The sequence below is a fragment of the Triticum aestivum genome, chromosome 6A, assembly GCF_018294505.1.
Source record: "Triticum aestivum cultivar Chinese Spring chromosome 6A, IWGSC CS RefSeq v2.1, whole genome shotgun sequence".
NCBI classification, from domain to species: domain Eukaryota; kingdom Viridiplantae; phylum Streptophyta; class Magnoliopsida; order Poales; family Poaceae; genus Triticum; species Triticum aestivum.
The window spans coordinates 15,623,461-15,636,612 of record NC_057809.1 but is presented as its reverse complement, the minus strand read 5'-3'; the positions used below and the strand labels follow the sequence as shown (position 1 = coordinate 15,636,612).

Here is a 13,152-nt window from a genome sequence, read left to right as displayed (position 1 = left end):
GAGATGTAAGAAACCCCCTTCGCATTCATCCGTAGTGGTGGCTGTGTACATGGTGTCTAGCGGGTTTGAAAGGGCTCTGTTTTTTGAACTAAAATATTCAGATATCACAAAAAGTAACCAACCGGTGTACTAGATTGTTAGAACATGTTTGCTCCTGTCAAAACATTGGTTGTGGGTAAGAAGTTTGTAATTTTCATGAAACTGTACCTAATTGAATTTACAGTAGCTAACTGTATTTTTGGACAGTTAGTAACTGAATTTTTCGACAGTGTGTGTGTGTACAGTAGTTGATTTATGAAAGTTAGGAAATTTAAGTAGTTTGCTTGCTGCTATTGTGGGAGTAGGAAGTGTTAATTGAAGAGCCAGCAATTAGATTCATCATTTGTGACTGGACATGACAGAATATTAATGGAAATGTACAACAGTCTTAAATGAAGTTGTGCATTGTAAACTGAATTTATTTTGGCTGTGTAAATTATAGATCTCTGCTATTTTTGGCAGTTTGGTACTGTAGATGCATGCTGTTTTTGCACTTTGAAGTGAACATCTTATCTGTTTTAAGCACTGTTAACTGAAGATTTTCTCTAAATTGTAGGTGATTTTGATGGCCAATTCACAGTAGAGATTCATCACAAAGGATTCTTCTCTAGAACTGACAACAATAGGAGCTACATTGACTATGAAGTTGATTGGTTCGATCATTGTGACTGTGACACTTGGTCTATACTGTGGATTGAAGACTTTGTGAAGCAGCTGGGCTATGACCGAGAGACATGGCAGCATGATGTATACTGGTGTCTACCTGGAAGGACAATTAATGAAGGAATGAGAGAGATGAAGTGTGATGCTGATAGCCTTGCAATGATAGCAGCTAGCACAGTACATAAGAATCTGTTGCTGCTCGTAGACCATGGGGAGACAGTGAACAACCTTCTTACAGATGATGTTACAGTTGATGCACTGCCTGAGTTGCCAAAGGTCATAACCCCCAAAAAAGATGGAAAGGGCAAAGAACAAGCTAGCTCAACTAAAGTGAGAAGTAGAGCAAGGAGATTGTTTACTGAAGAAGAAATGGAGGAAGAAGGTGAAAATGGTGCAGCGGATTCAGAAACAGATGAGGAATTCTATGACAGTGACTATGATATTATGGATGGGGATGATGATTTGTATGAGGAACATGTTGACAAAGAGGTGGATGATCATAGAGAAAAAGTTTATACATGTGACTATGAAACAGAACTAGCAGAAGATGCTCTAGATGATCCTACCATAATGCTATCCAAAGAAGAGAGGGACAAGCTCAAGTACAACTTCAAGGGTTTCAACCCAGAAACTGATTTGAATGCCCCTGTATTCAGATTAGGTATGGTGTTTGGTACTGTTGAGGAGCTAAGGCATGCTATTACCTCTTATAGCATCAGAAACAGAGTTGCAATTAAAAAGACTAGGAACACATCAACTACAGTAGAAGCAGAATGCATTGATGATTGCCCATGGTACTTGAAAGCAGGGATGGACAACAGGAAAAATAGCTTTGTGATCAAGAAATACTGTGATGAGCACACGTGTCCTAAGACATGGAAGCTGAAGGGTCTAACTGCTCCATTTTTAACCAAAAAATTCAGAGATGAGTTCAGGGGCAACGAAAAGATGCCATTGCAGAAATTCGAGGAGAAGGTTCAGCAGGAGTACAATCTAATTCCAAGTAGGAGCAAATTGGGAAGGGCTAGAAGAGCATCAGTAAAGCAGATCAGAGGTGAGGATGATGACCAATATAAGATGTTATGGGATTATGGAGAGGAGTTGAGGCAAACAAACCCTGGCAGCAAGTTCTACCTTTGCACAAAGGAGATTTTTGATGAAAAGACCAAGGAGACAAAGGAACATTTTTCAACTTTGTACTGGTCATTGGATGCATGCAAGAGAGGCTGGTTGATGGGGTGTAGGCCAACAATATTTGTAGATGGATGTCACATTAAGACCAGGTACAAAGGGAATTTACTGACAGCTGTGGGTATTGACCCCAATGATTGTATTTTCCCCATAGCATTTGGGATTGTGGAAGTGGAGTCCACTAGCAGCTGGGAGTGGTTTTTGGCTAGCCTAAAGGATGATCTCAATATATGCAACACCTCTCCATACACAATCATGAGTGATAAGCAGAAGGTATGCCATCTTATGGTTTTCACCTTATTGCTTGCTATAGTATAATGTAGTTTTGATGTGATGTGTGCTTGCATTGTTTATGTGTGCAGGGTCTTATAGCTACAGTTGCAAAGGTGTGGCCAGACGCTGAACACAGGTTTTGTGTCAGGCATATGTATCAAAATTTCCACAAGCTTCACAAGGGGGAACAACTAAAGAACAATATGTGGGCCATTGCAAGGCTACGGACACTCCAACATACAACAAAGCAATGGAGAAGATGAAGGCAGACAGTGTGCCTGCATACGAATGGGTTGAGAAATGGCCACCAAGAACATGGATTAAAGCTTTTTTTTAATCCTTTTCCAAAGTGTGACATCCTGCTAAATAACATGTCTGAAGTATTTAACAGGTAAGCATGTATTGCACTTGAAATTAAGCATTTGTGGGTTGTGGTTTTCTGAACTAACATGTATTAACATTTCAAATGACAGTTGGATTTTGCCAGCCAGAGAACTTCCTATTTACTCGATGGTTGAAAACATAAACAACAAGATCACAGCAAGGATATACAGCAAGCAGATGGAAGTTGCAAAAGATAAGAAATGGAGTATGAGATTGTGCCCAAAAATTCAGAAAAAATTGGACAAGTACACTGATTGGGCTGCAAACTGCATGGTCTTTGGAGCTGGTCAGAAGGTTTTCAAGGTTGTGTCAATGAACCACTCCTACATAGTGGACTTGGAAATGGAAACCTGTAACTGCAAGAGATGGGACTTGTCTGGCATTCCATGTCACCATGCTATTGCTTGTGCTAGAAATGAGAGAATTGACCCTGCAAGCCTAGTGCATGATTGTTATTCAGTAGGGACATACAAAAGGGCTTATGCTTTTAATGTAAAACCAGTGAGGGACCATGAACATTGGACTAAGATGCATGGCATTGCTGTATATCCACCAGTGTACACTAAGGTAATGGGGAGACCAAGGAGGAATAGAAAGAAAGATCCAGAGGAGAAGTTGATGAAAGAAGGAGGGAAAAAGTTGACAAAGCATGGTGTAACCATGCACTGCTCTCTTTGTGGAAGTGCAGACCACAATAAGAAAGGCCACAAGAAGTGGGAAGAGACCACAAGAGATGCTCCTCAACCTGCAAATGTTACAGATGATGAAGAAGAGTATGATGATCCTACAATCATTTCTGTAAGATGAAACATAATCAAACAATGTACTGATATATTTTACATGTGCCAACATACACTAACATGTTGTTTATGCTTTGTTAGAACATAATGCCACACACAGTCCATCCACACATGGATCCAAGTCAAACCCCAGGGTCCATGGTTTTCCTCATGCAGCAAATGGTAACCTTGTCTTGATATTTGTTTCGGTTACTGAATTTTCTCTGTTTCTGAATTTATGTCTGAATCTTGTGCATTTTTCTCGACTTAGGAGAGGAGAGCGTACCAACCAAGTATGAATCATGGACCTCTTCTAGAATCAACATTTGTTGCACAAGCAAGAAATGACATACCCCCTCCTAGGGTTACGACTGCTATGTCAAGAGGTAGGGTTAGAAGAAGAGGAGTCACTGAAGACATTCCAGAAGATGTACCACAGTTAAGCAACCAAGCTGGAATTTCAAGAGGAAGAAAGAGAAGATCCACCGGAGCTGGTGGAGCAGCAGCTGGCAGGGGAGGCAGAGGATCTGGAGAAGCAGCTGGTAGGGGAGGAAGAGGTTTTGGAGCTAGTGGAGCATCTAGTAGGGGAGGCAGGGGAGCTAGGGGAGCGGCTGGCAGGAGAGGTAGAGGGTCTGTGCAGCAGACAAGCAACCAAGCAGCTGGAAGAGGAGCAGGGGAAGCATATACTAGACCAGGTGCTGGGTTCTGGAACCTTATGTTTGGACCAAATTCAGAGAGTTCCTATGTGCAAGCAGAAGAGGAGCCAGTGACCCAAAATGCACCAAATGAAGAGTGGATTGATGATTTCCAAACCTTGTAGATCCCAATGCCAACCGAATCAGTTCATGAGTAAACTGAACTAGATGGAAGTGCAAGTTCATATATGAACTTTTGTTCATCACACAAGTCATAAGACTAATTTCCCATTTATTTATGCTGTAATGTGAGAATCTGAACATGTGTTATGCTGCTATTTAAGTACACCTGTACGCACTGATCCGAGGTTGCTATGCTCATAAAATGCAGTTTTCATGTTGTTCCATCTCATGCTTTTCTATGAATTTATGCTCGCAAATATTACCCTCATTCCTGTCATGCTTTTCTCTGAATTTATGCCGGCAAAAACTGCTCTTATTCCTGTCATTTTTTCTCTGAATTTTATGCTGGCAAAAATTACCCATTCCTGTCATATGCTTTTCTCTGAATTTATGCCAGCAAAAACTGCTTTTATTCCTATAATGCTTTTCTTTCAATTTATGCTGGCAAAAAATGCTCTTATTCCTGTCATGCTTTTCTCTCAATTTAAGAAAAGCATCGGCTTCGTTCATCAGTTTGGAGATTTCTTCAGTTTGCGTGTATGTAGTTTAGTTACCAGTCTACAGTTTGTGTGTATGTGGTTTGCATTTCCGTCAATATGCATGCATGTTCTTAGCTACTGAATGTGTGTGCTTCACTAATGTGTGCTCTCAGCTACTAAAGTGGTCACTGTATGATCAAATGGTTATTGTTATCTATCTGAAAATTGAAGTTTCAATTTGTTCTCCATCCAATCAATTATTGCTGTCTAAACATGCATAGTCTGTTTCAATTCTAAAGGAGTAAAATATTGACAAAAAACATCTTTACCAAAAGGTACATTCTTTGTAATTCACCAAAGATTATTCAGCAAAATACAAATTTTCAGCAACATACATGACCTTCTAGACTGGACAATGACAACATTACTTCTTGTCAACCACAACAAACATGATTACGACTAACCCAAAGTACATGAACAGAACAAACATAATCGTCCTATCTCTAGATTGTAACTGATCTTTGTGCATCCTTCCAATCTTCTTCTTCTCAAGTCCGTGCTTCTCCTCAGTTTCTATTTGACCATCTTTCTGCATTAGCTTCTTCTCTAGCACCTCTTTGTTGTTAGCAACTTCATCAATGACAGTTCTTTCCCTCCCCTCCCATGGCTTGTCAATCCATTTGACATAACCACACATCTCCTGCTCAGGCAAAATTGCAGACTATTACATACATACTGACATTACCAACTGATGACAAAACGCCGATTGTAAAGTAAAGAGGCCTAATGGTAGCAAGCAATTTACCTCATATTGGCATGACAAAAATCTCCTTCTAGTGTCCACTCCTTTGCATACCTGCATAGCTGCTGACTCAAAGTGCCTGCACATCTTACCCTTGTTCAGCTCATCTTCCCGAGTTCAACTCCAATTGAACCTAACATCCTACAATTTTTTCTGAGAAAAGGGGAGATGATTTACCTGATGCTTTCTGAAGTACACAACAGAGGTAATTTTGGCCCACGGTTCGTCCTCGTGCCAGAGCTGCCGCCGTCGTCGTCGTGCGCAGCCGAGGGGAGCGCCGCCGCCGCCGTCGTGCAAAGCCAAGGGGAGCGCCGCCGCCGCCTTCGCGCGCAGCCGATGGGAGCACCGGCGCCGCCGCCGTCATGCTGAACCGAGGGGAGTGTCGCCGTCGCCGTCGTGCGGAACTAAGCCGTCGCCCTGTTCTTGAATTGGGGATCGCGGGGGAGGAATTTTTTTTTTGATGTATCGCAGGCGAGGATTCGCGGGATCGAGGGGCTCGCGTTACGTGCGACGGCCGGGGCTTTTTTGTGAGAAGTAAACAAATTCCGGGGGGGGGGGGGGGGGGGGGGGGGGTTCGCGAAAACCCAGGCCACACGCCCTCGCCCGCACGGTCCAGCCACTGACAGTGGGTCCGGCGCCATGCTGGCGGGCCTCGTCAGCACCCATCTCGTATCCAAACGTGAATTTCACCGTATCTGCACTATGAAGCCAAGTTTTGTCACCATATATCTGTATCCCACAAGTTTCAGCATCAAACTGATTTTTCTTGCCAAGTTCAGACACCTGTGGTGTAATTGACTCGTATAAATACCCTATTCTTCAGTTAATGCAGTTACTGTTCAATCCATTCGTTCCTCTCTCTCTTTTTCTTCTTTACACGTTATCAGCACTTTGCCCTAACTTGGAGCGAGCGATTAGGCCACCCACATCAATCCGTCACCGGCGACGTCCTTGATGCCCGAGAGGCAGCAAGGTTTCTCCGACACGACCGGATGCCCAACGTTCCTTGACGCATCTCGTTGTCCCCGGCGGCAGCCCACGCCCTCCGGCGCGTGGTGCGAGCACGCCTCACCCTGCAGAGCGGCACGGCGGCGCAGGTCTCCAGACGGCGCGTGGTCGCGTGGCCTCGACCTCCCGCATCAGCCCGAGGCGTTCGCGGCACAGGTGCAGGCGCTGCGAGTCTCTCGATCAGGGAAGAAACCAGATGCAAAGAGAAAGAAAGCACAAAATTCAGAGAAAGGTCAAGAACAACAGAACGACAAGGGGATCAGAAGAAAACATACAAGATCCCTGTGACACATCTCGTACAAAACGACAATAATGCAAAGACCAACTCTGCATCATACATCAATCAGGTGATTCAATTCCGATTTCGTTATACTAACCTCTAGTGCATCGTTTTTAATGCCGTCCAAAGCAAACTTCGGCAGCAACCCATGGCCCGGTCGACGTTTACCTCGGCTAGGCTCCTCGCGGAGCGGCGACATCCTTCGTCCCGGCTGCTCCCAGCGCTGCACCCCGAGGCGGCCGTGGACCACGGCCCCGGCGTGGCGGAGGATGCACTCCGGGCCTGCATCTTTTTCGATGAGGCGGCCAGGCGCGTAACGCACAGCGGCGGCAGCGGCCAATGGCCGGTGCCCGGCATGGCAACGCCCGGCAGCAAACACGGTGTCTCGTGGCTCCGCGGCGGCGGCCATCGGCCTGCGTGCGGCAGCGCGGTCCTCAGCCCGGGCAGAGGCAGCCCACGAGGCGCAAAACGCGGCGGCGCAACCATCGGTCTGCCCGCACTGCACAGCGGCAGCAGTTACCATGGCCACGACGCTCGCACGGGATAAGAAATTGGGGATCTTATCTTCTTTGGAATTTATTCAATTCAACCCTGTACTTAGAGATAATCATATCTTGCCCCTGCAGTTTCAGATCCAATAAGACTTAACTGGGATTTACTAAACCGCATGTTTTAGTACCCAGATTTTTGAAATTTTCATTCAGTCTCTAACACTTGCAATTGCAGTTTTAAGTCTACAGACTTTGTTTGGTCTGCATTTTAATCTATGTACTTGCTGTAAAGCATATTAAAAAAGTTGTAATGTGTTCAATCTTCTTGCCTCATGCAATCTCTATAACACGTAACTGTGTACAACCACTCTATTTTGGCAATTGAAATATATTTTTCTTGCAAATGTTGATGTAAACTCATACTACAAAATTATAGTATGAGACTATCTTGAAATTTTATTTGTGAACCACAAGGTATTGGTGACATCTACTGCATCATTTGCAGATTATCCACCACTATTGTGAGGTCTACATCTTGTCACTTTAACAAGATGACTACCTTCAAAGTGCTATTCCAAATATTAATATTAGATGTGACTATCTCAAGATATCATAAGGTAATACTGGCATCTACTGCAAATTTTGCAGACTATCCACTATTATTGTAAGGTCTACATCGTGTCACTTTGATAGATGATTACCTTCAAAGTGATTTCATATATTTAGCATAACATAAGGTAATAGAATTATGAACATCTACTGACAAAAGTCAGATTATGTTTTCTATTACTGCGAGATCTACACCACATCCGGTGACTATCTTCAAAGTGTTATCCTATATAAATTGAGGTCTATACATATGAGTGTATAGCATCAGCTATCGTAAAAATTTGCTCCTCTGAAGCAATTGTTGTTGTTCACTAAAAAGAAGATATTTACTCTCATAGTAAAAGGTATCCATGCATGAACACTACATGCTGAAATAACATATATTTTTCATGAATATTAGTTAATTAAGCCTCACTTTGCTTGAAAAAGTCATAGAATATTACGCAAGTATTGTCATATCCTGGTAATTACCTTCTATTACATAAGTAAAATACATGGCAATGGAGCGTATGCCACTATTTATAATTATGGTGTCGTCCATCCATCAAGATGGATCCCATAATTTATGGTACCGATTGAGTGTCTCAACATTTTCGCAATGTCCACATCACATTGTGGTTATACTTTCATAGTGACTAAACTAATGTTAAACATGCAACGTCTATGTTCCTGGCGGTGACTCTAAAGTTGCAACGCTCATATGCATTTTATGTGTCACCAACTTCACTTAGTTCTCAAATGTTTATTCATCTCGAATGTTTCACTTAAGAGAAACATGTTGCCATGAGCACATCGCGAATGATCACCCATTCGTTTTTCAAGACCTCAAGTCTATCGCAGCTCACAATTCTGTCATTTAATCAATTTCAAGTTGAGATCCCATGATCAAATATTTTCATATGTAATCCGGTTGAAAATCCCTTAATACCCTTTACATCCTCATATGATGGTATTACCATTTTCCATGATGGAGAAACATGTAATTTCTTAAAATCATCAGATTCACCCAACGGGTTCTATTCCATTATCTGTAGTTCTTGTTAGTATAGTATTTTGTGCAACTTAGTGCTCACAAAATAGAACCATGAGAAATTCAAAGTAAAGTGGAGGCAACTGAAGACAGAATTACTTCTAATAGGGAATAAATCGTTTTCAAACTATCACAAAGACAACTCTCAAGTTTGTCAAATGTGTGGTTATACAAACATCGTACCTATGATTACCAAACCCTCAAATACATAGTCAAACCACACCACACATTTGGGATAAATTTTAAAATTTGCAAACTTACAACCAGAAAATATCTGGTAAATGATTGTTTTCAAATCTTCATCAGAAGGTGAGAACCAAAAATCTAGTGCAATAAAAGGATGGTGAATTCCATTGCAACAATGATCTGTTTGCATAATAAAATTTTCAATAATATTGGAGACCTCATGTAATCTCTTAATTATCCCAAAATATTATTAGCCTATACTTGTTCTACTACAAGTAGTGTGATGTCCAATATCTTATTTCTCGGACATGATATTCGATAAATTTTGAATGTGTGAATCAAGTCATACTCAATATTGTTCCGTATACAATAATTTTCTAGATCTTAATAAATTAAATATTTGGCTTGGTAGCCTTAACCATCCTGGTTTGGGGATGATTAGAAAATTATTGACAATCCTGTTGGTCACAACTTATCAAGTTACAAATTTTCCCAAATCATCAGATTTGATGTGCACCGCATGTGCCATAGGGGAAATAAGTTTTAAGGCACTCTCACCTTAAAATTGTAAGCAAGACACTTATTATTCCTTGAACACATTCAAAATATATGTCTGGATTGCTTAACCATTATCCGGGGTAATTTAGATACTTCATGGTACTCATATACACATTCATAAAATGTTTTAAAGTGTGTCTCTTATCACACACAACCATGCATGATCTTACTAAAAAAATTCTCAACTTATCAAAGTAAGAGCAAATTCTGCTGAAAACAGGATCTATAAACCCATTCAGATGAACAATGTTGTTGAACTCATTCAATGAGCATTTTTTCGCATTAAGTACTTTATGTACATATCCAGAATGGTTTAGCTAAATTTCTTATCAAAGAGAGTTAAATGAATTAAATGACCATTTTTAAAGAATTGTAAATTTACCAGCCTCTTGCTGGACACATACGGCCTTACACACCGTAAGTATGATCTAAATCATACCAACTGCATATCATACTACTTTCCCCTTGTAGTTACTACGTGGAAATCAACAAAGTATTTCCCATCTGTGATAATTCGGTTACATATCGATATCACTACTCCAGCATACATCAATGGGCGCTCACGAAAATTAGGGATCTATGTGAGGAATAACAATTTATCCGTCAATCAAAATTATTCATAGCCCGTATGTTGATTGCATCAGCAATAAGGATATTTTCGGCATTAGGGGGAGATAAGTACCACAAAGAATACCGAGAAATAAATTAGAAATGTTATTGACATTCAATCCTTATATCCACGTACTCAAAGAATCTGAACTAGAAGTTTAGAGAATCATACATTTGCAACACATTGTAAATTTTCCACATACATTTACTGATGACAAGGTGTCATTAAATTCTATATTCCTGTAGTAAAGTGTCAGAAAGAGTGGAGGTACCTGATAAACCACTCGTATCCCCAAATCAGAGCAAGAGGGGGAGAAAATCTGACAACATGAGATATAACTTCTCATATGCTTCCGCGGAAACAGAGGAAATCAAAACCTTAACTAGTAAATGTAATCCAATATCAAGTTGAAAGACACCTCACTGGATGCTCATCATCCAAAGCCCGACATAAATGTGCACAAATGTTTTGGTGCCGGGACATCGAAACGCCTTGACTCCATTTGTTATAGGAAATCACAAGGAGTTAAAAAGGAATAAATATATTATCCACAAACTTCAATGATTCCATCACAATCGTATAAACTAAAGACTACACTTGTCGACATATATTTCTTCTCAAATTGCTAAACCTTTTGGGCCCCGAACCAAAATCCATGGTAGACTGCCTCTTGCACTCATATTGGTTCACATAAAAGGAAGCAAGTAATGAAGAATAGTACTCGCTCTACAAATGAATAGTATTTACCGCAGTAATACCTACTCCCCATAACTATCTTCCATATGGAATACTAAAAACTTCTCATTCATAGACAAAGTCAATGAGGTGGTGAGAAAGCGAGGCTTGTAGCAAAAGGGTTCACGCAGAGACCCAACATCGATTATGATGTAACATACCCTCTTGGTATGAGCGGAATTATGTTTCGATACTAAATATCATTGGCAATAATAATAATAATAATAATATCCATGCAGTTGATGGATGAAGTGGCTACATACTCATATGAGTCACTCATTTCGGAAATCTCTATTCAAGTCCCTGAAGGGCTTATACTTCCGAATCCAAAAGCAAATCGTAACAAGTTTTGTGTAAAACTTTATAAGTCACTCTTTGACTTGAAATAGTCGGAAATCATATGGTACTACCGACTAAATGAGTTCCTTCTTGAAAAGGAGTACTCAAAGAATGATGATTGCATATGTGTTAATAAGGGAATCCCAAATTTGATTTCCTTATATCACTTAGTGTATATCAATGACTTCATCATCAATGTCTATACAAGACCTAAACACACCCAAAATCATCTCAAGACGAAAAATTTGGATTAAACCAAATTTAGCTTAAGTTTATAACTTGAGCATTCTCTCAAGAATACATATCAGTCTACATATATCCAAAACATATATGAGAAGTTCAATGTGGATATATCACACCAACAAAACATATATGGTCGATATGAGGAATATTAAATTATATCTCAAGTTCACAATAAATCTTGGACAATTCCATCAGGAAAATCAAGATTTGACCATGATATGATATATGATATTGGCTCTTTACTTGATCCCAACAAAGCCATATCAATGACTAAATTTGATGGAATAGCCTTCTTATGGAAGTCATCTAAATAGAATTTAACGGCTACTTCCACTTATCATTCTGACATAATTGCTTTATATAAAGGCATTGAAAATATGCGTAGCTTAGCAGAATGATTAACCACACTCAAAACCATGTCGTTGAGATTCATCAGAATAAAGTAACTTGATTTATCAAGATGCTACCACTTGTGTTACTCAATACATATAGATTATATGAAGAGCGATATCACAAAGCATATTGCTCGAGATTACTTATCCTGATGAATTATAGAAAAGTGATGAAAAATTTGCAAGTAAAATACTGTGAAAATCCAACAGATTATTCACAATGGCATGATCATGTCAATGAAATTGGTATGAGATATCCTCGAGATTCCCAAACTATAACCTGTTAACAATCATCAAATTACATATATTGTACTCTTTTTCCCTTCATGAGTTTTCCCTCATGGTTTCTCATAAAAGGTTTTTAATGAGACAATATTGATACAAGTGTTCACATATGTCATGTCAGTTTCTCTTTATATTTTTTCCATTGGGTTTTAAAGGAGTTTTCAGTGACATATCAGATCACACTCTTTTCCTTATGAGTTTTCTCTCAAAGTTTCTCATAATGGTTTTTAATGAGGCAATATCTTTTTAAGATAATATGCAATACTTTCAAGTTTTCCTCGTTGGGGTTTTTAAAGGAAAGTATACAAAGCATATTCATTGTTCTCTAAACTCACCAATGATTTTTCTCCTTCTTCAAAGGTTTTTCTCATATGAGTTATCAAGAGACAATAATCATTATATGTTGCATCATTTTCTCCTTCTTATTTTTTCCACTGGGTTTAAAGGAGTTTTAGCAACATATCTACACTATTCTCCTCATATTTTTCCCACAGGGTTTTTGGAGGAGACTTTAAAGATTATACAAGCATTTCTGAAGATGAAGATGATGAGCATTCTCAAGGGCGGCCATATATTAGGAAGGAGTCTATCAAGATGATGTAGATTCTTCTAGTGAAGCATAGATTAGGGGGAGTGTTAAGGATTAATTAAATCCTAATAATCAATGCTTAGGTCGGTTGTTTAGTTTAGCAACCGCCAGTTACCGACTATGTAATTACCGCGCCTGTACATGGGTATAAATACCCTATTCTTCAGTCAATGCAGTTACTGTTCAATCCATTCGTTCCTCTCTCTCTTTTTCTTCTTTACAGATGGCATTCATAGACGCCTCAGCTGCATACACTTGCTTGGCGTCATTTCCAGGTGTGCAAAATGGCCATGAAATCTGCGCGACTATGTGAAACGCGACAAACTTCGACTCGGCGGCATGCATGCAGGACGCATCAAACCGAAAAAA

At 40.1% G+C, this 13,152-nt stretch overlaps 2 protein-coding genes across 3 annotated transcripts; both read right to left on the bottom strand.

Annotated features, from left to right (window-relative positions):
* Positions 1 to 4,950: 4,950 nt before the first annotated feature.
* On the bottom strand, positions 4,951 to 5,987 carry LOC123130004 (uncharacterized). The gene is made up of 3 exons (XM_044549954.1): positions 5,606 to 5,987; positions 5,432 to 5,507; positions 4,951 to 5,326 (listed from the first exon to the last, which is right to left on the bottom strand). Exons 1-3 carry the CDS (start codon positions 5,790 to 5,792, stop codon positions 5,233 to 5,235), a joined length of 357 nt encoding a protein of 118 aa, XP_044405889.1. The 5' UTR covers positions 5,793 to 5,987; the 3' UTR covers positions 4,951 to 5,232.
* Positions 5,988 to 6,003: 16 nt separating this feature from the next.
* Positions 6,004 to 7,318, bottom strand: LOC123130003 (uncharacterized). 2 transcript variants are annotated; one of them, XR_006463725.1, is made up of 3 exons: positions 6,814 to 7,318; positions 6,330 to 6,601; positions 6,004 to 6,123 (listed from the first exon to the last, which is right to left on the bottom strand). XR_006463725.1 is itself a non-coding variant. In XM_044549953.1 (2 exons), the coding sequence occupies exons 1-2, from the start codon at positions 7,237 to 7,239 to the stop codon at positions 6,497 to 6,499; spliced, it is 531 nt and encodes a 176-aa protein (XP_044405888.1). In that variant the 5' UTR covers positions 7,240 to 7,316; the 3' UTR covers positions 6,172 to 6,496. The 2 variants fall into 2 exon arrangements, 1 of the variants encoding a protein (XP_044405888.1); XM_044549953.1 differs by lacking the exon at positions 6,004 to 6,123 and having other exon boundaries at positions 6,172 to 6,601; positions 6,814 to 7,316.
* Between the last annotated feature and the right edge of the window lie 5,834 nt (positions 7,319 to 13,152).

What these genes read in the sequence shown, in the direction of transcription:
- LOC123130004 (XM_044549954.1), bottom strand. Translation starts at nt 5,792, where the DNA reads ATGACGGCGGCGGCGCCGGTGCTCCCATCGGCTGCGCGCGAAGGCGGC. An exon ending in TGTACTTCAGAAAGCATCAG is followed by an intron (nt 5,508 to 5,605) that starts GTAAATCATCTC and finishes TAAGATGTGCAG; the next exon opens with GCACTTTGAGTCAGCAGCTA. An exon ending in TTTTGTCATGCCAATATGAG is followed by an intron (nt 5,327 to 5,431) that starts GTAAATTGCTTG and finishes TTGCCTGAGCAG; the next exon opens with GAGATGTGTGGTTATGTCAA.
- LOC123130003 (XM_044549953.1), bottom strand. Translation starts at nt 7,239, where the DNA reads ATGGTAACTGCTGCCGCTGTGCAGTGCGGGCAGACCGATGGTTGCGCC. An exon ending in TTAAAAACGATGCACTAGAG is followed by an intron (nt 6,602 to 6,813) that starts GTTAGTATAACG and finishes AGAGACTCGCAG; the next exon opens with CGCCTGCACCTGTGCCGCGA.